The sequence below is a fragment of the Dermacentor albipictus genome, chromosome 4 (assembly GCF_038994185.2).
Source record: "Dermacentor albipictus isolate Rhodes 1998 colony chromosome 4, USDA_Dalb.pri_finalv2, whole genome shotgun sequence".
NCBI classification, from domain to species: domain Eukaryota; kingdom Metazoa; phylum Arthropoda; class Arachnida; order Ixodida; family Ixodidae; genus Dermacentor; species Dermacentor albipictus.
In genome coordinates, this window is record NC_091824.1 from 159,526,081 (window position 1) to 159,548,630 (window position 22,550).

The following is a 22,550-nucleotide window of genomic DNA, read 5'->3' on the forward strand; positions in this document are numbered from 1 at the left end:
GACGGTCACTAAGACTTGTATTACAATGTAAACGATGTTGTAATAGAGTGTACATAGGTGCACGTTCGAAGGTGTGTAATCTTCTGCGCACGTTTCAGCGGTTTTATTACGTTTTGATCATTCAGCTTAGCATATGAATGAAACCTCTAATAAAGTGGCATCTTTGAACACATGTGTGTTGAATTTGTTTTTTCCTCCACCACTTTCTCAGCTTCTGCTTTTGAGGTCGGATGAATAACTCGTTGTTAGGCTTCCGCCATGGTAGAGACAGCCCACTTTTATTTTCTTGACATTTCTTGCAAGAAAAACAACGCTTTGCTTCAGAACCCAGCGCCACCTTAAACTTTTGAAGGCTGATGCGCATAAAGCATAGTTGACATTTGGACGTCCGATGTTTTTACTGCATAAACCTTCAGTGCCACACAGCATAGTGCCACAGAACAGTGCCACAAGGCAACGAATAGACCGCCTCTTCATCGGACATAGCCGTGCAACACCGCAACGCATAGGATTTACATTCATATATGTTCATTCTATCGCTACTGAGAGAGGCCTCGCACGTTTACGCCACCTAAATTTAAGGCTTTTATCCCAGCGATATTTTTATTGTTGCAAACGCCCGATCATGGTTTCGTGGAAGCCTTCTGTCGTTCGTATGGATGAGAAAGCAAGTTTGCTTGTGCGATTTGGTACGATATCATGTTTTACGAATGCTGCGAAATATGAGTTCACTAAGCATCAAGTCAATGGAGCATCAACAAGGAATTACAATATTCTTTCAACGATTTAAAGCCTCTTTACGTTTGTTTTGTTTGGTTCATCTTTCACTTGAGCGAACAGCTTCTTGGGAACTTAGGGGACAAAAGAAGATAGGAGTGTAGTCCCTAGACGGAAACATCCGAATTGAGTCCCTAATGGCATAAATCTTAGGTATTATCCAGGTTCAGGCGTAGTCCATATGTGGAAATCATAATCTTCGGCTGTTGTTCTTACATAAAGGTTACGCCATGTAAAAACCGTTTTTTCAACGGAACGGAAGCTTGACTTCTGTGAAAAAAAAAGAAAAGAAAATGTTAAAAGGGTCTTGCAGGCGTTCTTTGACTTGATCTTACAAAGTACCATTCCATTGGGATTTTCCTTCAGAAATGAGCTCTGGGATGAGAAGAAATGGTCTCGAGGTCACCGATGCGGGCTAGTGCAACGTACACCCTGCAGCCAATATGGCCTTATTGAACTTGCAAAGCTCTCAAACGCGGATTAGTGTTTCTATACTTCCTAAAGACCGAACGCGCACACGCTCAAGCTACTGCTTGCGTAAAGGAATATTGGCCTTCTTGGAATTAATATTGGATCGAGGAGACTAGATGAAACAACTAGATTCATTATTGAGAAATGTAAAAGCATACAAGTTCTTTGGGAGACAGCAGTGCCAGCTGAGTGTAGGGAAAGAAAAAAAAATTCCTACTCTCTGAAGAAAACTCGTGTGCTTTAATCTTGTCATATATTTATTTTATGCTTATACGAAGTAAGCGACGAAAAATATGTTACAGCTATGTGTCTTGCAGAGAGTAAAAGCAAGTCTGAACCACTCCCAGAGGCTACACTATAAGTACAAAGGGGGTATTCCGAGCTCCCTTAGGCACGGGTAACTTTTTGTCCTATCCCTAACTCGATTATACAATGCTATCGTACTCTTCTGTGTAATACGTTTGCTCTCGTTGGGCGAAGTCACAATAAACGTCTGTATAGAGTGTAGACGAACTCTCGGAAGTCGGGTTAAGCATGGGACAGACAGAAAATCCACCCAAACGCACTATCAGCGCTCCCGCCTCCCCACCTCCCCTCTCCTCCACCCCCAATATTTTCCTTTTCAATGGGATGCAAACATGGTGCAACTCTGAGAACGTATGAAAGGCAAACTACAGAAAGATTTTTTTTTAAATACACAGGCTAGCCGACAAGCACGGCATATTTGTGAGGAAACGTAGCTATAGCTAAGAATTGGGAGTGAAGGCGGTTTATTCCGTTTTGAGCTCGCTAGCTCAAATCCAGACGGGAATCCAGAGCGTTAACGGTGTAGGAAGATGTTGCCAAAATGTTTTGTTAAGCATGCGCGTGCTAATTCCCACATGGTAACCAGCAATTCAGTCCCACGACAGCGACGAGGAGGAGAACGAGAGAGAAAAATAAAAACAAGGGAAGAAGCTCAGGCAGGTCAACCATACGATTTCTGGTTCGTTACGTTATACGAGGAGTAATGAAACGAGGGACCAGAAAGAGGTAACATGAGCGAGAGAGTGTGTACACAACAACACGCACAGCAGTAATATAAACAATGAGATAAAGAGTTGATATTGTTACCATTTCATTATTGGAAAAACGAGAATACCGAAATGAAGCGACATCCAGATGCGCTTGTTTGTGTCGTACTTCTCCGTACATCGTGATTCTTGCACTATAGTTTTTTCCAATAAGGGCTACAAATGATCACTGAAACCGATGCATATGAAAGAGAGGAGAATGTCTTCCTTACACAATGCCGCACAGCTTTTTGGAGAATCAGTACATTTATGGATGGGATATTTGTGGGATTCCAATGCATGTCGCTGCTATAGTTTGCGAATGGACATTCTTCGAAAGTAGTACCACTCTCAGGATTTCTGCCGAGTGAATGTACTCTACTTAGGGGCAGGCGAAGTACAACTTAAAAAAAGAAAGTTGGGTTAAGCATGGCCCAGGGCATGGTACTAGCAGCAGCATCGGTTGAATCCAGTTGAATCCACGTTGAATCCAGCATCAAAAATACTTATTGATACCTAATTACTCTGGAGTAAAATAATGAGTTGGTTATTCTGTAATTGCGCCAGAAGAAAGGTCGCTTGTCGGGACAGAAGTGAAGTTAAATTAATCACGTTTAAGAAACAATGTCAACGAATAGATATTACAAACGATATGCAGTCTTCAAAGTAAAGCGCAAACTTGTGACTGCGCTTGAAGATATTCCAATGTGGCACAGCTTCTAAGTAGCGCTAGCTGCTACGAGGAAATACCTGAGAAATGTGGGCCGATCCCAAAAGTGGGGCAGTTTAACACATCGTCTTAAATCGCGAGCTGTCCCGAGAGAAGAATGACAGAAACTGGCGCATGATTCAGACACAGTATGTCTTGAAGATCTATATTACGACAAATAATAAGCGACAAGTGTGCCTGCGATGGTGGCCTAATTAAAAAGAAAGTTCGACAGCATGTTGCACTCCTGTAACACGTGAATCTCAAAGTCTGCTGCACACATAGTAGGGCTGTAGTTTATACGACAGAACGGGTCAGACTTCTTGCAAGACATAACGAGCCGCTGTGGGAAGTTTTTGCTTCCTTTCATCTCCCTTCCTTTCATCTTTGCTTGCTTACGGGGGTATGAGCCATTCATTGTTATGATGTCTTTTTTTGTTTCGCTTCACTGGACGCCGCTTTTATTTCGGTTATTAGCCATTGCAACCAGCAACTTAACTTTATGGAAGCGATTGTGTCTTTATGGTTAGACCAGAGGCAATTGCGCTGTGAGATAGATGTTCGAACCCACCCTCGGCCACACGTCTCCTTTTATTAAAAAAGTTCAAAACGAGGCAAGACAGGAATCTTCGGCTACAAAGTCCCAGGAATAAGACAAAGTACGCTTCGCATTAAAGATCAGTGGCCCACCTGCGACATTCCCGTTCGCGTGTAGTCCTTGACCTGCAGAGCTTTTCATGGTATCGCACAGAGTACTCTAACACGACTATAGTAAGCCACAGCCCCGCCCACTGTATGTGTAGTGTAGCTACGGACGCTAGCTACTCACCACAGCAGAGTGCCCCAAATCAGCTGACAATTTTTATTGGCTTTTTTTTCTATGACCTTCACCGATTATACCACGTGGATTACGAAGTGGTGGGGGGTGGCCTCTACGTGAGCCGAATTATTTGTTTCTTGTAGTTCAGGCATACCATGCCCCCACGATTGAGCGGGCGTGCCGGCATTTCGAGCCTGCTATTATATGATAGTGAACAAAGAGTAACAGCGTCTACCTAGGACAAAGCGCAATTATAAGAAAGGGGCGTGTTTAATCTACCCCCCTGCTGTGAATTGCGCCACCTACTGACCGAGCGCAGGCAACCTCCATGAAACTGCGATCACAGTGAACGTGAGTTTCTGCGATCTCAAGTTGTACCTTGCGCGAATAAAATAGTTTTATCCGGGAAAACGTAAGGGTGTGTTTCGAAGTGGTGTGTCATTATCACCGAAACAGGCAGTGAGAAGATGGTACAGACAACTACAGAAGTGCGACGTGGCACTGCCTGTTTTGCAAGCGGAAATCAGAAAGGTATTTGAGAATGACGAAGAAGCACTTCGCGGCGTAACTTTGTAGAGTGCCGTAGAGGCGATGAAGGCTCTACCGAAATTTTTCCGTTCAAACGACCTAGTCGTACATTTCTGACACTCCCGCGATCTGTAATGTGTGCGCCTATGTATGTGTTTTTTATGTATCTGTCTCTCTATGCGTGTGCTCTTGTTTCTATCTTTATATATATATATATATATATATATATATATATATATATATATATATATATATATATATATCGTAAGTAGAATATATGAGTTAAGAAGAAGACGTGTATCAGGGACACTCTATGTGGATTTTTAGACGCAATAGAAATTTCCGAGCATGGAACTGAACTCATCCGTGAGGGGAATTCACGAGTGACGACCGCTAGTTGATTTGCACGTTCGAACGCAACAGAAATGCTTTGGACGACCGAAATAACTTGGACAACGAAGATTTTTTTATTGTGCGCCTAAAACCTGATAGACGAGCGACCACCATAAGTATTAATCGAACCCACCGCCTTATTTTCAGTAGCTGAACGTTATAGTCGCCAAGTCACCTCGGTGGGTATCAGTTTTCTACTGTATGAGAACTACGCGTAATGACGCGCATCTTGTTGCTTGCATTAAGATTGGGTTTCTCACCTAGTCCGTGGCTGTGTCGTAGCGAAGGACAGAAAGTGGGGGTCTGATTTACAGGACACGAAGCGATATAGCACAAAGAAGTAAGAAGTGACAGGTATGCGTGTTTTTGGCACCAATGCATAGCACATAGTTAACTACAAAAGAAATTTGGTTTAGCGAATAGTAGCAAGAATTGAGAGCGTTTAAACATAGTTATGCCCATGTTTTGTAGTACAGCTATGCCAGTTTAGAAGCAAACGCACGACAACACAAGTGTGAGTGGTTTCGCTGTTAGAGAAGGGAGAAAAAAAGAGAGGAGGAAAGCTAGGGAGGTCAACCATACAATAGCCCGGTTCGCTACCCTACATGGGAGTTACGCCGAGAACAGTTGGTATACCTGCCTAATCAGCCTGTGTGGGCACTGATAGACTTGGCTTGGGATTTCATGTGTCACGTGTAATGATGGTACCAAGTGATCTTTCAGCGTCAATATGCGCGAATAGTGCTGCCGCAGAATGAACTGGCTATTCAGCAAGTCATGAAGAGATATGGTAGGTATTCAGCTTAAGTGAGCAAGAAGCTAATGGAAACCTGTTTCTCAGAAGAACGGCTTAGCAGTTCAAGAAACATTCGCGCTAATCTATACCTTTGTTTATATACCTGGGGCAGCTGATTCTTAATCGGCATGCCTTAAGTCAGTAAGAGATAACCCTGGCGTGTTAATGTCTTTATACCTTTCGTGAAGTACAAGTGTTCTAATCGGCCATTCGCATGAAGTGAGCACTTTCTCTAGTTTAGAGCAACTTAAAATGAAAAGCCAGTCAGAATATTCTTTCCCTCTCTCTCTCTCTCTCTCTCTGTTTCTTTAGTTTGGAATTGTGGTTATCAGTACTTTTCTCGGTGTTTATTTTTTCTCAATTTTTTTTGCCTTTTACACACAGGTACTGTTGATCTCCTGGCCGCAGTCTTAGGCTCGACTATTTTATGTTTTCATGTACGTTTGCCTACATGTATGGTAATGTTAATACTTTCGTGAGCCTTTCACATGAGTATCCACTTTTCCCCTGTAACTTTAACACTTACGTTAACCACTGCTTGATGTCCGCATGCGAAATAATTATTCATTTAGCAGCTAGTTTCGCAAATACTGAGCCTCGGAGACGGATGAGCCCCGTCAGAGCATCCTTTCCTGCTACCGAACATTAGGGCATGTTTCCTTAGTCAGGACGTTCATAATGCTAGTGCTTCCCTAAGGTACCCTGTGCTAGATCAGTGAATGCGAGTGGTATAGCCATGCACTTAAGGCACTCGTATCCGGCACACATTGTTTTATATGATATGCGAGCTTTCTAGCTCCGAGCGAACGGTGCTTTCTGAACGTCGTGCCGCAGCGGCCCCTGAAGTCCCCACTCGTATATACACAGCTATATTCTCTCTTGAGACGAGGGAACGCTGCCGCGGATTTTTTTTCCCTTCGTAAGGGTAATTGGCGGAAAGCGTACGACTTCTCCTAAGCTGAGCCGAACGACGATGCGGCTGCCCGTTCATAATTTAAGACAGTACATGCGCTGGAAACAGCAGAAATATTGCGTAGGATGAACGGAGAAATAAATAACAGATAAATGGCCCGAAACGAAGGCTTATGCGGCCGCTCCTGTCCCTCCCAAGAGCTTGGCACAGCGCTGAGAGCCGTGCGGAAGAAGAGTTCGTTCATTCTGAAGGAGGAATGCACTGGCCGAGGCTTAGGCGCCTAATTGCTGGATTCGGTTGTCTTAGCTTTACCGCATCACATATATTATGTGGTCCAAACGGTGGGCCGTCCGAGCTGAGTGGCACGAGTGGCCTCTTTTGGCGGCTAAGGCGGACGACTTAGTGATTCGTAGGAGGCTGCATAATTTAAAGGCTCTACTGTGTGTGTTTTTTTAATTGTTAAAGAGCAGAATGTAGTTTTCTGGTTCTGGTAATGCATAGTGTTGATTTTGCAACCGAGATTGGAACCGGCGGTATAGCCCACGTTGTTAGCTCCGTTTATTATTGATTATTCGGCGTCTTTTTCGTGCCAACATGAGTCCCTTGATGTGTTTCCTAATGTGAACTCTCGTTGTAACGTGCAACAGAAATACCCTTTTATGTTCTAGCTTTCTCGACTGTGGTCAACGCGGCACTACTGCTGACTAACGCAAAAACGAAGATGTGCCCTCCCAAGAGGTATATTGTCGCAAAGGCATTTCAGATGCCCGTAAAACGTTTTAGTCACATCGCGTTTCAAAGTTAGCTTTCGGTCAAGTAATGTATCAATGGAGGCGCCCAGGGCACTGCTTAGGCGTGTCGATGGGAAAGGTGAGGGGATTTGGTGGAGCCATCAAATACTCAATAAAAGGCGTGAAAGAATATACAGTATTCCTACCCGCAGCTTGTACGGTTTGCTAGGTTAATTTATGACACACAACACTGAAATTTTTTTTTATAGTTGTCCCCTATGACGTGGCTAGCTAAAAGAAAAAGGATGCCAACCTTACGTTGGTTATATTGAGAGGAATACGGAGGATCTTTTGTTAGACCTCTATAGTGGAAGGGCTTTAGAATTTGGCTATGAGGTCGCTTTCTTTAGCTACTTACAACTTGTAAGAGGGCGCGCAGGATATTTGGCGATCCTAGTACACTAAACTGTAGTTAAATATTGCAAATCTTATTGACCTGATTCCAGATGGCTATCGTGCAATCCATATTGCTGATCCTACAGTGCGTTGCACAAAAATAAGCTTACAAGAAAGAGCCTCAGTGTAATAGCAAACAAAGTCATACTTCTCTCGGTTCAAGTCGCTCATGGCGCGACTGCAGCACAAAGCTCGGAAACTGAAACGTATGATTAGTGGAAAAGAGGATAAGCGCTTGCTCTTGTTCTTGTTTCACTAACCTAACTATTTCCTTTCCGAACTTCGGTGTCTTGCGCTGCAAACACGCCCTGAACTTCAGCGAACTCTCCCAAATCGCTATTCTAAATCATATCACTCATTATCTTGTCCAGCCTTCGCAGGAGGTGTTGTCTCTTAACGTGGAACGAGCCCTTTGGGCAGGGCACACTGAGGCGCCACCACAACTGGCCATGTTCCTAAGGCAAGTATTGCTGAAGAAAATGCTGGCAACGCTTTATATACTCACTGCGGCCGAAGTTAATTTTCCGCCCGTTGTTTTCTTGCAAAGCCTGTTCAGGATGGTTAATTACGTAAGGCCATAAGCGTTAACAAGCACATCCAATAGATTAAGATAATCTTAACATTTAACATGAGCCACTATAGTCTTCCGTTTTTATTCGCATAATCAGAATAGCTTCGAGTTAGGTTCGCCCCCCATTGCCAGTAGATGGTAAGTGTTTGAAACCCACAGCCCTTAACAATGCCAATATTGGGTCTAATATTGCATGCTGGGCCAGAAAACCCGAAATGTCAACAAGCACAAGGGCACTATCAATGTTAATGGGGGCATAACATGTTGCATAAACACCCACAAGCACGATTACTTGTTGGAGGATTCTGCCGATAGTTTTATTGTGCTTACGACCTTCATGTTTCTGTTCGCATCCATGTAATCCTAACTGTCGAGATCAGCGAAGCGGGCCGTTTGGCCCGCTGCAACGATGGCGCATGTCCCATGCGCTTTATGACATGCACCTAATGGAGTCCTTGGTGCTATAACACGCGTGCATTTATCATCACCGGTCATGTTGACACGTGCCCCAAACGTAGGTTCCTTACAAAACTCCTTAAAGCGTACATTATACGAAGGAAAAAAAATAACATGGCTGGTAATGCTCCTTGCCAGGCCACGATCGTGTTATTAAGGCGCAAAATTACAACTCGTTCTTCAGCAAGAGGTGAGCACGCTTAGTACAGAGAACCAAGAAGCACCGGGTGCAAGAAACAGGAAATTAAACGGGCCTTGCAACACGTCTCGTCAAAGCCAATTTTCTTTCTTTTTTTTCTTGCACGTTTTTCCTTGCACGTTTTTTCTCCTCTCTCAGCGCGTCACTCGAGGCACATCGGACTGTACAGTGCCAGGCCTGTCTCAGCACTTGCATAGCCGTGCATATACGCGACGAACACTTGTTTCAACGGAATGAGTTACACGCGCGGAAATACGCGATTTCGAATATGTCTGAAACTGGTAACGACAAAAAGTGTGTCTGTGTGGAAGAAGAGGGGTGGTGCACAGCACAATAGTAAAGCTGAAACACAAACAGGCTCCTCTGAGCGCGAATATTGTAGTCGAATCAAAACTGGGTTCATATTTACTGAAGTTTCTTCCAGAAGCGTCGTCCCCCATTGGCTATCGCCGCGATCATTGTGTCGTTATATAACAGAAATTGTAATCGTGAGCGGCGACTGCCTATACCACCGGCCATAGAGCAAATGCCCTTACGTAAGGGAGGCTTCGTGGCTACGGATCGTTATCCTGTTTTGATCTTTTTGCGATGAACCAGCCATTTCGAACGTATTTGGCCGTGTAAGGCTTACACTGGCCAAAGAGTGTGCGACGACCGGCCACACACTTTGTGCATTGCTGTACGATTCATCTGCAGCTCTACTTCGCATTAAGGTAGCCAACCGCACGTCCTTCAGCTCAGCCCTATGACACCCAACGTATCACATATGCTATGCTCTTTAGATTTCTTAAAATTGTGTTCTAAGCACTGGAAATTGTACGCATAGCCTTGAGTTGTCTTTTCGATACAAGTTAGCGTGTTTTCAGTGTTGTGGAGACCAATTAGTAGTTACATAATTAGTATAATGATTAAGTTGTATTATGACTATCATTTAATTGTTATATGCTTGTTTTTGCCCAAACCTACTCTTAATGACCAGAAATGGCGATGATCAACTTGTTATATTTTCCTTGGTACGGAAGTGCTACAGCATTAGGGTCGGCTTGTTCCCGTTCTTATAATTGGTGTTTGTGGCCCTGCATTCGCACATAAGACCGCCACTCAACCTGAGTAGTCACCCTGCCACCTGAGCAAGCGCAGGGACCACAAATTGCCATTGTGAAGGTGCAGTAACCGTCAGTTCAGAACGGTGGAGCTTATATTAGAACAAGGTCAGCTGAAATCTGTAGTATTCCGGCATAAAGAGCACCCGATAGTGTCGCTGACAGGCTTTCATCTCCACTCATTCGCATCTATGATGTAAATATTTACGTCAGTCCTTTTTTACTTTGGCGACGCACGTGTGCATGTGCTATACATACTACGAGAATACTTGTAATATATATTGAAGGTATTCGTTGAAATTAGAAAACAATGCCGAGAGTTGCTTATCCCTCCGACCTTTCACACCAGTAAGGTTGCTCAGCCCATCAAAACAGCACAGTGAGAAGCACTGAACGCACTTGAGCATTTCGTTAAAGTAACAGGAATATTAAACGCGCACCAAGTGCCGCATTGGATACATTGTGTAAATGCAACCCGCTCCTACATTTGTTTTTTAGGGAACTTCATTTGTATTTAACGCGCTTGCATGTGGTCTAATATGCGTATCGTGGTCATTTTCGGGTGCCTTGTGGGATAAATCCAGGCTTCGGCAATTATGTCTCTGTGCATGCATTATCTCATCTGTGTATTTTATTCAGTTGTGCACGCATTCATCTTGCACCGCATTGCACCTGTGTTTAGGTGTCAAGACTCGGTATTGTACAACCTGCTCCCTTGCCTTTTGTATCTGTATGTTCCAGTGTGTCTCAGACTATGTGCAAGGTGTCCCAGCTAACTTTAGCGACAGTTTAAAAATATGGGAATGCCACGTGGCTGGACAGAACCAAGGTAATGTTGTCTGCCATCGCTTGGAGATACTCAAATTACTTTTTTTCACTACGCCTAATTAGATAATTAGTCTTAATTACTTAATCGACTTCTGAATTGAAAAGTGTCAATGAGAAAATTGTACAGCAACATGAAAGCCTCCCCATACAGCTTTCTGTTGCTCAATACGTGCTACATAAAAGTGTTTTTTCGAGCGTGAAAGAAGCCCCCGAATGCACGCAAATAGCTTCGCGCGGCCAGTCGCGAGGCAATTTTGCGTGCATTGCGGGCTTCTTTCTCACTCGGAAAAATACTTTTATGTAGCCTGTATTGAGCAACAGAAAGCTGCATCGTGAGTTTTTCATGTCGCTCTAAAGTTTTCTCATTTACACTTTTCATCTAATTATAATATTTGAGAATAATATTAGTTAATTAAGACCAATTATCTAATTATGCGAAATGAAAAAGAAAGAGTTTGAGAATCTCCAAGTGATGTCAAACAATATTACATTCGTTCTGTCCAGCTATGTGGCCTTTGCATATCTTTAAATTCTAGTTAAAGTTATCTGGGACATCCTGTTTATGCGGACTTCATTTACACTTTTCTGGAACTACGCTCTAGATTTTCCAACCCTGTGCGGTTACTTCCTTTATAATATTTTTCTTCTGTTTATTGCTCTTTAGGAGTAGCCGTCACCATCATAAGTGATTAAATCTATTTCGTTCATTTTCATTTAAAAAAAGTAACCGAAAGAAGAAAATAAATATTGTTATGCAACTTATTACATGAATAAAAGAGGACATTTTTTTGCTACCTCAATTGTCACTAGAGTTGCTTGTAGAGTCCCGTACGTTTTCAATAGCTCATTGTATCCTTTTTGCTATAGTGGCTGAACGGGGCTGCGAATGCTTGATTAAATATTGTGCTCACAAGCAGCGTCCTCTGGAACCATCCGCGATTACAAGAATTTTGATTAATTTCCTTCTTCGCTCCTCTTTCACATCGTTGAGTCTGGTCTCTGTGTTATGTTGTAGGAGTGGCAGATATCCCAGAGGGGGGGGGGGGGGGTGCAGCGGAACCCGGACGAACGACAAGACGAGCTCGATACGAGCGCAGATAAAAATATGGTGTTCAAATCGTCTGTCCGGCTAAAAATTCGTTAAATAAGATTTCCAATAGCGTCGATGGACCTAAACAGGCGTCCAAGGCCATGTGCCGCGTCATACACACGAGGCAGCTCGTTGCATGCTCGGTGGAAGCGGTCTACGTTATTCAACTTTCGTGCGGCAAAAAAATACTTTGGGCAGACGGGACATTGCCTTAACTGCCTAATCTAGCAGTGAATTGTCGAAATTGGCCTTGCAAACTTTTGTAAAAAAAAGTGAAATAGTGTACGAAAATGGAAATGAAATCAACCGCGGGATTGTGCAAGCCTATTTCATGCACGTCAATTCAGGCGCATGCATCAGGCATGCGCCTGAATCGACGTTTCTTCATAAAGAAAGGAGTTTTTGAATGGCAAGGTATCGGTTGACACCCTTTCACCACTTGTAAGCGTCACTTCATCACATGATCATATTCTCTGTATATTTAATCACTTGTTTGAAAAAATTAACCAGTTGTTAGTCTGCGCTATACCATGCACTTCCTCTTGTCGTTCGTCCGGGTTGCGCTGCCCGCCCCTAGGAATATGTTCAGTCACCAACTCGCCCAGCATGCCATGGTAATTGAGGAGTTTGAGCCAAAGGCAGGCTATGAGGCCAATATTTGAATACAGAGTAAAGACCACCGCCACCTACCGCTGTCAGTGTAGCATACCTACTATAGTCAGTCTATGGGTAAATATAGTAGCCGCGTATTTGAGCTCGGTGATTTTTGTGCAAATAGCGATTAACTTTGCGAGACCAATCACAAAAGAAAGTAAAAGTGTTGGCAGGCATTGCTGCAACGTACGTTTGTGAATAAACTCCTGATCCTGAAAGCAAAGCTTTATGATGCTAACTAGAATACATGCAGATGCTGATGTAAACGTGAGAGTGTGACGAGACGCCCGACACTTTAAATAATCGGCAACGGTCGAATAGAAAATGCCTCTTGGAGACAGCGTTTCGTCAAGCCACCTTGTCTTCGTCAGGGCAACAGCTGCTTTCCTTGACAACGTTGATAAATCTCCCTCTTCAAACATATACCCAGAGAGGGAGCAGAATAAGAGGGCGCTTGGAGTAAATAGGGTTAAGAAAATGAAATGTTCAAAAGGCGTCGGGGTGAGGAAGGGGTTTAGTCATGATATAAAGAGAGAAATAGGGGCTCGGGGTGGGGCACAGCTAATTGTGATAGCAAGAGTAACGTGGGTGGATGCTTCTTCTTCTCCCATTTCCCCCTTTCTTCTGCATCACGTCTAAATACCACCCCTCTTCCCCTTTGTTGATCCACCACAGTTGATCAACACATTCTGGTGGCACTTCTGTCATCTTGTCTACTGTATTCGAGAAATAGCGAAATCTGCGAATATAACGGCACACCGAAGTGGCGAATGCAGACTTACTCGTGTGTCATTCCTTATGACGAGCACGCGTAGCAGTGTTACGTCGCTACTGAGTCTTTACCACGTTTCGTATCCCATTTTCTTGTCAACATTGAAATGACAGGAAAAGTCAGGAAGTTTAGCCAGTGTAAGCCCAGCTTGCTACACTGTGCTGGTGTAACAGGTATAGGAAAGTGAAAATTTCACACTGAAGGTACGAGTATATTACATGAGTGGAGCCCATGGTTTTGGTGCTTCTGTGATGTGAAGCTACCTTGACAAGTTAATGTTAGATTCAATCAGACAAAAACGGCAATATTGCATTCAGTTTCAATAAACGATCGCAGAACATGAAAGGAAAGGAAACATGCGTACGCTTTTATTTACAGATCACTGTTTTCCACCATCCTTACTTGAAGATGGGCCAGCAGAAACACTGTCCATCCACTAAAGTATCTTAATTTGGTGACAACGTCATCCTGAAGACTTGAAACCCTCCGTGAGCGTTGCACAAGTCATCTTCACATGGATAGTGTGCACAGTTCCTGCCTCAACCATGATATCCATGGCCGTAGCCATGTCCGTAACCGTATCCACCATAGCCACCATAACCGCCGTGACCATAACCCCCATGGCCGTAACCGTACGATGGGTGATGAATATGCGTCGAGTACGCAAAGACGCGGCCTACAGGGTGGTATCCGTAGCCGCCGCCGTAGCCACCATAGCCGCCGTAGCCGCCGCCATATCCTCCTCCATATCCACCGTAACCACCGTATCCACCATAAAATCCTGCCGACACCACGGCAGCAAGGGCAGCCATGCAGACCAGTGTCACCTGAGGAAAAGAAAGAAAACGTTACAAAAAGGGGAGCTATTGATGGCGTGACGTGTAAGTTTCCACTCCACTAGAAAGCAGCTATATTTTGCTGCTTATTACAGAGCGGAATGCTTATGAAATGGAATAAACGATGCTTCTATCGGACCCCTTGCTGATACTTCGCTGCTGCCCCAAAATATTTTATTGCTGTACAAAAATAGTGCAGTAGTAACAGAGCTGATCGCCACGCGGCCAGATGTTTGGCGCCGAAAGAAACGCTCAGGCGGAGCGATTTCCGACCAGTTCTGCCATGCAGGCCAGACCCGCTTGTAGGAACATCATCAACACCTGATGAACATCATCATCACCACTACCATCACCTATATAGACACATACATAATATAAGACGTCCGAGAACGTATACCGACAGTACAGGAGTAGCTTCGTGTTGAAGCAGAAAATATTATCCTTCAAAGGCCGCGATAGTGGAGATTGTGCATAAAAATGCCGCCACTGGGGGCGACGACGTGTCTACGGGCAATCTGTCCGGGGTATCCGTCCAAACGGAATTCGATCAAGACGTGTTTGTGTTCGCTTTGAGTGTATTACAGCTACAAATAGCGTAACGATGTTTCCTTCTATAAAGTGTAGATATGGCAGTTTACAGTGGCAGCTTCTAGTGTTGCTATCGTGGTTTTTGTAGCACGCGTGTACAGGGACCATGTGAAAACTGTCTTGATTTTATTTAAATCCTACCCGCGTAGCGCAGTACTTACCATACTTACACAAATATAAGCTAGTTTGTTTTCCTTTTTTTTATTTCCATCCTAAAAACACGCCTCGCGTTATATTAGCGTTCGAGACACAAACAATGTGAGTTAAGCTACAGAGCTAAGCTGAACCACTAAACTCGCGGCCAACTTTCTGTGGCAGTGAAGGGAAAGCTACGGAGGCACAGCGCACACAAGAGAGTGCTTCTGAAAATAGTCCCGTGTTTTCATCCGTGTCCCGTGTTTAAGCTCGCGAAGAGAAAATATAAACACCTTATTAGCAGTAGTTAAGTAGGACAAAATACACCACTGTATGTAATAGTTTACTTATTTTGCGGCTATTCCCTTCCGCCTCGGGCAAACGCGAAACCGCCGCACGTGAAAGCTGCGTCGGTTCAGCGTCTGTTCCGAGCAACCAAAAGCACTGTCAAACGCTCGCGGACTACTTGGCGCGGTAACACATGTGCAGGAGCTCTGCCCCCGTAGCTTTCCCATCATTGCCACAGAAAGTTGTCCGCCAGTATAGGCACCACCGCAATCGTTGCCGCGCAAGGAGCATTGTTCATGTGAATCGTGGGTACTCCTGAAGTGTTGCCTGTCTCCATACAATGCCATTGTCGCCGATAGGAACAAATATTTCAGCATTGACAACGACCAAATTGTACATGCACTCGTCCTTTCACTTTATTCTGTGACGGCAGTTTGAATTAACGATGAATGAGCTGCCTTCGGGACTCCGGTTTTAAGGCGTCATTGTCTCTTTCCTTGCGGCATCACTTCGTGTTATAATCGCAATATATATATTCCTTTTCTGAGAGGCCAGAAGTCCACCCTCGCGTTATAATTGTGGTCATGTTATTTACGTGCAAGTACGGTAAGCGTTCATCCCGGTAGAAGGTTTAAGCACGGCGACCTATTAGGCCAACTTGTGAATTGCATAATAAGTGTATATTAGGTTATGTTATGTTCTATCATAGGAACGCGCAAGAACGGCAAGAACGGTAGCTTTAACAACTCATTCTACTAGATCACAGAGCTGTGATTAAAATTTTATCTAAGGAGATCTTCCAACAACTTCAGAGCGACAACGCCTTGCAGAGCAAAACTATACAACCGCAAAGCTATGTTTTGATTATAAGAATTAAAAATGCAAAACGGAGACACGTATGGATAAACAAAACAAAAAAGTTCGTGAATGACGTGGTGGCAGCGTGAGACGCTTCCTTCCCTTTGTGTGTACCCGTTAGCAATAATTAAAGCAGGTTAAAGCAAAAACTGAGCCCCGTTTCAACTTTCATAAGTCCACAATTCCACAATATATGCTTTTCACTATCCTTTCAGTCTTCCTGCAGCGGAGGTACTACATAAGCGACTCAACAAAGCGCTCGGCGTTCAACTTACCATTGACTTCATGCTTTCTGTTATATATTCGGGTCTGACGACAAGTGGCACTGGGAGAGCTGTTGCAGGGACGTGGCTCACGGTAATGCTCGCCATATCCGGAGTGGAGAGCGCTTTTAAAGCATCGGTCTGACCGTTGGGCGCCGTGTAGCGGCCGGTGACGTGCGACGACGGAGAGTGAAAACGACAAGAAAAGTGAAAAAGGGGGTCACAATGCAACTCGTGCAATCCGAAAATCGAGGGGAGAGTGCGAGGTGCGCACCGTGGCGGAAACAATGGCTCGAGTAAACCGGGCACCGATTGCCCCCAAGCGGACCACACCTATGCTGTGCCAGTATTTCAGGATTGTTGCTCGTTCCCGACCCTGGGAGCTATTGGCACGCGTATATGATAGCGCTCGTAGTGGCCTTCGGAAAACCAAAACGAGAATGGGCCGAGGAGGATAGAAAGTTTTGTGTGCGCTGTGTATTCGGGGCTGTCTATATCAGCCGTTGAGCTGAGACGCTTAAGTGAGTACATTTTTTGCATCACTGCTTTTCTCTTTATTTCTTTTCGCCAGGATGACGACAGGTACGTGTGATCGCGAAACGGTTTTACTTTTGCTTTACTCGGAAGCGAAAATACCGCTCTGTTTTTTTACTAGCCGCGAAGAGAAAGCGTCCGTTAAGCAGCGTGAGCCGCCTTTAACGAGCTCCGAGTGCAGTTAGGCAGCGTGGTTTAATGAGCAAGCGAGCATAGAGTTCGCTCTTTTCTAAGAAGCTATGCAGTTGTGTGAAATGGGAAGATTAGAAATGCGAACTCCGTCGTGATTACGTGAACAGAAAATGACAACTTGAAACTGTACGAGACTCAGGATGCATGGCTAATCCGCCGTAGCACAGCTACAGAGCCTGCAAGAACATAAGCGTTCGGTTCACAGAAATGAAGCCTTCAGCTGGGCTGGCTTTTTATTGGGATAGCAACTATATACTGACGCGCGAGGAGCGCTTGCAGCGTCGCCGTCAGTGCAGCCCCTCAATAGGCTCTGCCAGAACCATAGCAGCGTTGTTGCACCGTTGGAATTCGCGTGTGTACGCGCACTTATCGTTCCTGCTGAGCAGCTGCGTGCAATCCACACCGTGACGCATACACTGGTCTGAGCGGAACCGGTAGTAAGCGTCAAGGTCATTTTATCTGATACCTTTTGAGGCATCGACGGACGACGACGGTTCCTTCGATCACTTCTCGTGCCCCTTCGAGATGCAACGCCTCCAACGCCATTGGCGCTACTCCTCACCAGACCAGCATTTGAGACGCCTTTGGCGCAACACTATACTAGAAAAGTACTGCAAGTCCCTGGCTATATATTTCTATCGCCAGGGTGTTTCAGTACTTTTCTTATCGTCATGAAACTCCCGCGTAAGGCTGTTTAAATCTTTTATACAAGGTGTGCCTTAATTATTTTCACAAGGTATACGGCTGATATTTTTCTTTAGAGCAAGGAAATTTTAGAAAGTATTTTGTAAGCCACTTATCCGATATATTAGGAATGCAAGATAACACAGTCTGTTCAATTTCTCTGCTATCGGCCTTGATCGTGGCCTTTAGATTTTCAGGCTACGCTTCAACCGCGGCCCATATGGTGTCCTCACGGGAAGCTTTCTCCATGGTCGCTGCAGCGATGCTTTCAGCGCCACCGTGCTGGTGTGCTGATGGGTGCGGGCCTCCTTTTCGAAAATTTCCCTCCTACAGAAGTCGATTGGGTCAGGGTAGTTCGTCGGCCTCTCACCAGCTGGAAGGAAGTGCGGCGTGAGAGCGCGACACCAGTGCTGGTGATTTGCTATTCGTCGTTGTGCCGGGGCACCGTCCTGTTTCAATATCCAAGATTACTCGCTGAGGGAGGACTTCGATAAGGGTGGCGAAGTAGGTTCTAGAATATCTTTAAGGTATGGCTGAGTGTCTACTTTTGCGCCTTTTGTCACAAAAACAAAAAGAATTAGTTTTCTTTCGCAATCGACAAGCAGCTTCAGATAGACGCCATTTTTTCTTGGATCTATCTAATACAGTCCATCGTGTTCCGCATAATTTGTTGATTGCCAGACTGGGGTAAGTGAGGTTATCTGACATACTCATCAATTGGGTTCAAACATGGATGAATAGTCATACACAATTTCTTGAAATCTAAGCAGTATGGTCTAATAAGTTGCAGCTATTATCAGGTGTTCAACAAGATTCCGTATGGGCACCATTACTCTTTTTTATTTGTATAATGGCATTGCTACCGCTATTGAAGATTGTGTAACGGTGATGTCTTTCGCTGGTGGTTGTATTCTCTAATCTGTTCTTTGCAACAATGCGTCCCAAGGGTTATTAAACAATAATCTTTGTAAGCTAGCGGATTGGTGCGAACGTAAGGGAATGCAGATTAATTTTACTAAGACTGTGTCCATGGCTATAACTACTAAAGAGAGCCCTGTTCTTTACATTTATTCTAATAATGGCCAGCAAATCAATTCGGGTTCTTAGGTAACTTACATGGGCATAACAATTACCAATAAACTTAAGTGCAATTTACATAATTGTAACACGTGCACGAAGGTATCTGGATTTTGCAGCAACACAAAGGCAAACGAAGAAACGAAAACGAAAAGAAGTGATAGCGAGTTCCCTTTTCGTTTCTTCTTCTGTCCGTGTTTTGCTGCGCTATCCAGATACCATTCCATGATGACCAACCAAAGAGCCCATACCGTCACCCTCCACGTGCACGCAGGTCGTTGATAAGAAGCTGTGTTTTTTGCGACGCAAACTAAAAATCTTTCCTCAAGATGTTAAGCTTAAAGCATATCCCACGCTTGTTCGCCCTGTCCTTGAGTACGATTCTATCGTGTGGGATACGTGTTATTCCAAATATATCGCGAGGACTGAGCATATACATCGTCATGCAGCTAGGTTCATTTTATCGAATTACCGAACTAAATCGTCAGTTTCCCATATTCGACGGTCACTTGAGCTCCAGCCATTGCAAGTACGGCGGCAGATAGCAAAGATAAAGTTCTTCTATCTGCTATGTCATTCTAAAACAGGTCTGGAGTGGAATAAATATTTGCCCACTTCCCCGAAACCATCGTCACTTCTAAATCGTAGCATGCTTGTACATCAGCACTTGCCGCCATAAAACTTACACAAAAAACATTTTTTCCTTGAACCCTTGAGCCATATAATTCCCAACTCGTGACTGCTGTTGAATGCAATGATGTTTCGTTGTTTGAAAAGTGCTTAGAAATGTTATTTGTACAACCTCTCCTGCTTGGGCAGCATAGCTGCCTGCAGTATTGTTATATAAATAAATAAATAAATAAATACGTAAATAAATAAGTAAATAAATAAATAAATAAATAAATAAATAAATAAATAAATAAATAAATAAATAAATAAATAAATGCGGCCAGGGGTGGTTACCTCCGCTCAAACTATGTCAGAGGCAGCACGGGAGTTTCGAAAGACTGTCCAACTGGCTGCATCAGCCAGTTGGCAGAAAATTTTCTCATCGGCGAATACGAATGCTAAGCGTTCCCCATGCGCGGCGCGAGCCAACAGCAGCCGGCATTTTTGCCATCTTCCCTTTCTTTGAACATCCGTCAATGCATCTTTTCACCAGAAGGATGGCCTTGGAGCTGAATTTGTCGGCGACGCCAATGTGAAGACCCATGCGAAGAGACTTCAAGGTGTCCCGCTAGAAGCTACGGATAGAGAGGGAGAGAGAGAAGGTGATTGTGTATAGGTAGAGGCGCTATTTTCCTCCTCTTCACAATCTCTGTCTCTCTCTCGCGCGCGCGCTTTCTCTGGAACTTGTAGCGGAACGCCTTGAGGTCTCTTCGCATAGATGTTCACATCGGTGTCGCCAACAAATTCAGCTCCAAGGCCAGCCATCTGGTGCTTCTCCATGGCTGGCATTAGATTGCCTTCCTCACAATTTTCTTGAGATGAGAAGCGCCCGCAGAGACAGGACGACCACTGCAGGCCAAGTCCTCAAAGCAGCCATGTTTGAGAGCGCACGGAACAAGCTTGCAGCGAATTTTTAGAATGAAGGCGACCTCGAAAGGAAAGTGTGCGGCCTCACTCAGTGACGAGATTTCCGGTCGATGTGATCTAGGGATGTGCTATTTTCCAAAAAACAAACAAATCAGCAGGAAACATATGGTCAAAATGCACAACAAATATTCAAGAAATGTTTGAAGAAAGGATGAGGAGAAATCTTTAAAAAAATTTCTGGCTCTCCCGTAATTGAGAGTAGATGTAAGCATGAAACAGCAACCGGCAAAGCAGAGTATGTTTGCAACGGCAGAGCCCACCACACCACAGCACACCGCACCATGCCATACTGGTTCATATGGACGCTGCCCAGGATATGGACGCTTCTCTCGAGGCAACGCAAAACCCGCGCCGGGGAACTCACGGACGACTGGTGTTCAAAAGAGTACAGGCAAGTAATCGTGTCGCAATGCTAAAAGATAACAATTAAATATATGGTGCCCTCTATCTGCCTTTTGATTGCCCCCCCCACCCCCCCCCCCCCTATGGGAAATGACAAATAAAACTTCGGCGTACTAGAAGTTACAGCTTGAGTGATATGGTGAACAAATATTAGGAAGAACTAGGAAGCATTATTTTTTGTAACTTGTTTGGGCAGTAACTAGCGTATGTAATGCGGTCCTGTACGAAGGGTTGGGGACCAAAGATTGCACAGACTATGGAGTATACGAAGGGTTGGGGACCAAAGATTGCACAGACTATGGAGTATTGACAACCCTTGTAAATCGCATGAGAATATTATTGCCGAAAACAGTCAGTGTACAGCAAACATGTTCCGTGCCTGGTGTATGAATGAATGTGAGAAATTATTCCTTCCAACGGAACTTCAGAATATGCATGTGTAAGTCAATCGAATACTGCTTAGAGCGAGAACACTCATTTGACTTGACTCTTCGATTTGTTCAAAGGTAGCTCAATCTGTAGAGTATTGGTTTCCGCTACTATTGAATAGAGCAATAGCGCGGCGAATCGCTTTTGCGTGGCAAAGCTGACCGAAACATTTTGTCCAAGCTACGCCACTTGGCGGGCCATGTCCGTCACATAACGCTGGAGTGTATCATTCAAGCAAACGCATCACGCGCTAAATTATTTTCCTTAAAGCTCCCGTTGCATGTTCATTCTGGAAACATGCTGACATAAATGTGGGAGAAGTGCTTTCCTGGTGAAAGATTGGCGTGATCGCACAATCCGGTCATTGCTCTGCTGTATCGCAGTACTACATCGCAGCTCCACTTATAAGGTGGAGTGAATGTGATTGCTGGAAATTAGAGGAGCATCGCAAACAGTACAATATAATATTACTCAACGCGGCGTTTTGCAGGTAGGTTTGGTAACATTTCCAAAGTGCAGTGGTGGTCTTTTACGCTCTTGCATAAGGACGTCAGTGAGTGGTTCGCACAATAGACGACTTTAGAAAAGTCAGCGCAGCCTGTGCCACAAGGGCATTTTTTAAACTTTGAGGGACAGTTTATGTTTTGGAAGTTATGTGCTGCAAAGCTAGGTATCGCTCCTATCGCTTCGACGAACCCTCTTGCCATTCAAACATTCGGACAACCGCGCGCTCTGATTTGTCTCTGTCAACGACGTAGTTCGAGGTGCGTGGGCGGGGGGACATGAACCAGTGCGAGCTCGTGCCATTTGCGCATGTTGCTTAATGCAGGAAAGCGTATAAAGTCAGTAGCTGATGTTTTAGAGTGCAGCTCTCAGGAGCCAGTTCCTGCTGCGAGCGTCGACGTCGGCGTAACCGAGCGACGAGCGTAGCGAAGGATAAAATACCGAACGCGGAGCCCTATGAGGGGGGGGGGGGGGTAGGGGGTAGGGGGGGATGACTGAATACTAGAGGTCGACAGGGCCCGGCTCTTCTGCAGCAGGCGTGACAAGTGCTCGGTTATGAACGAATCCTCGAGCTGCTCCGTATAGGTCTGCAGGTTGTCCATGATGCCAGTGTGGCCCAGCCATGGTTTGGGTGGTGAAGTCGTCAGGGTCCTCCTTGAGTATTTGGGCTAGGACTTGTGCAGGAAGTCTTCCAATTCTTCCCTACAGGCAGTTTCTTTCTTTCATTATTGATTTATTTAAGGCAACACACAGCTTGTCTTAGTGGACACTGCTAAAGACAAACATTTGCCTGACTAGGCCGTGCCACCCGCACATTGGCAGCAAAATGGCAGTGGGAGGCTTTA

The 22,550-nt window shown here is 44.7% G+C and overlaps 1 protein-coding gene and 1 long non-coding RNA gene across 2 annotated transcripts in view; one reads left to right on the forward strand and one right to left on the reverse strand.

The window, feature by feature from the left end:
• Nucleotides 1–8,106, forward strand: part of LOC135915779 (uncharacterized) — a 95,059-nt gene extending 86,953 nt beyond the window's left edge. The window contains exon 3 of the long non-coding RNA XR_010568747.1: nt 8,018–8,106. This is a non-coding gene — a long non-coding RNA (uncharacterized lncRNA). The remainder of the gene's footprint in view (nt 1–8,017) is intronic.
• Nucleotides 8,107–13,665: 5,559 nt separating this feature from the next.
• On the reverse strand, nt 13,666–16,445 carry LOC135915797 (glycine-rich protein-like). Its single transcript, XM_065448937.1, has 2 exons — nt 16,300–16,445; nt 13,666–14,146 (listed from the first exon to the last, which is right to left on the reverse strand). The coding sequence occupies exons 1-2, from the start codon at nt 16,393–16,395 to the stop codon at nt 13,859–13,861; spliced, it is 384 nt and encodes a 127-aa protein (XP_065305009.1). The 5' UTR covers nt 16,396–16,445; the 3' UTR covers nt 13,666–13,858.
• Between the last annotated feature and the right edge of the window lie 6,105 nt (nt 16,446–22,550).

Coding starts and splice junctions, on each gene's coding strand:
- LOC135915797 (XM_065448937.1), bottom strand. CDS start 16,395: ATGGCGAGCATTACCGTGAGCCACGTCCCTGCAACAGCTCTCCCAGTG. Junction 14,147..16,299: donor CAGAAAGCATGAAGTCAATG/GTAAGTTGAACG, acceptor TCTTTTCCTCAG/GTGACACTGGTCTGCATGGC.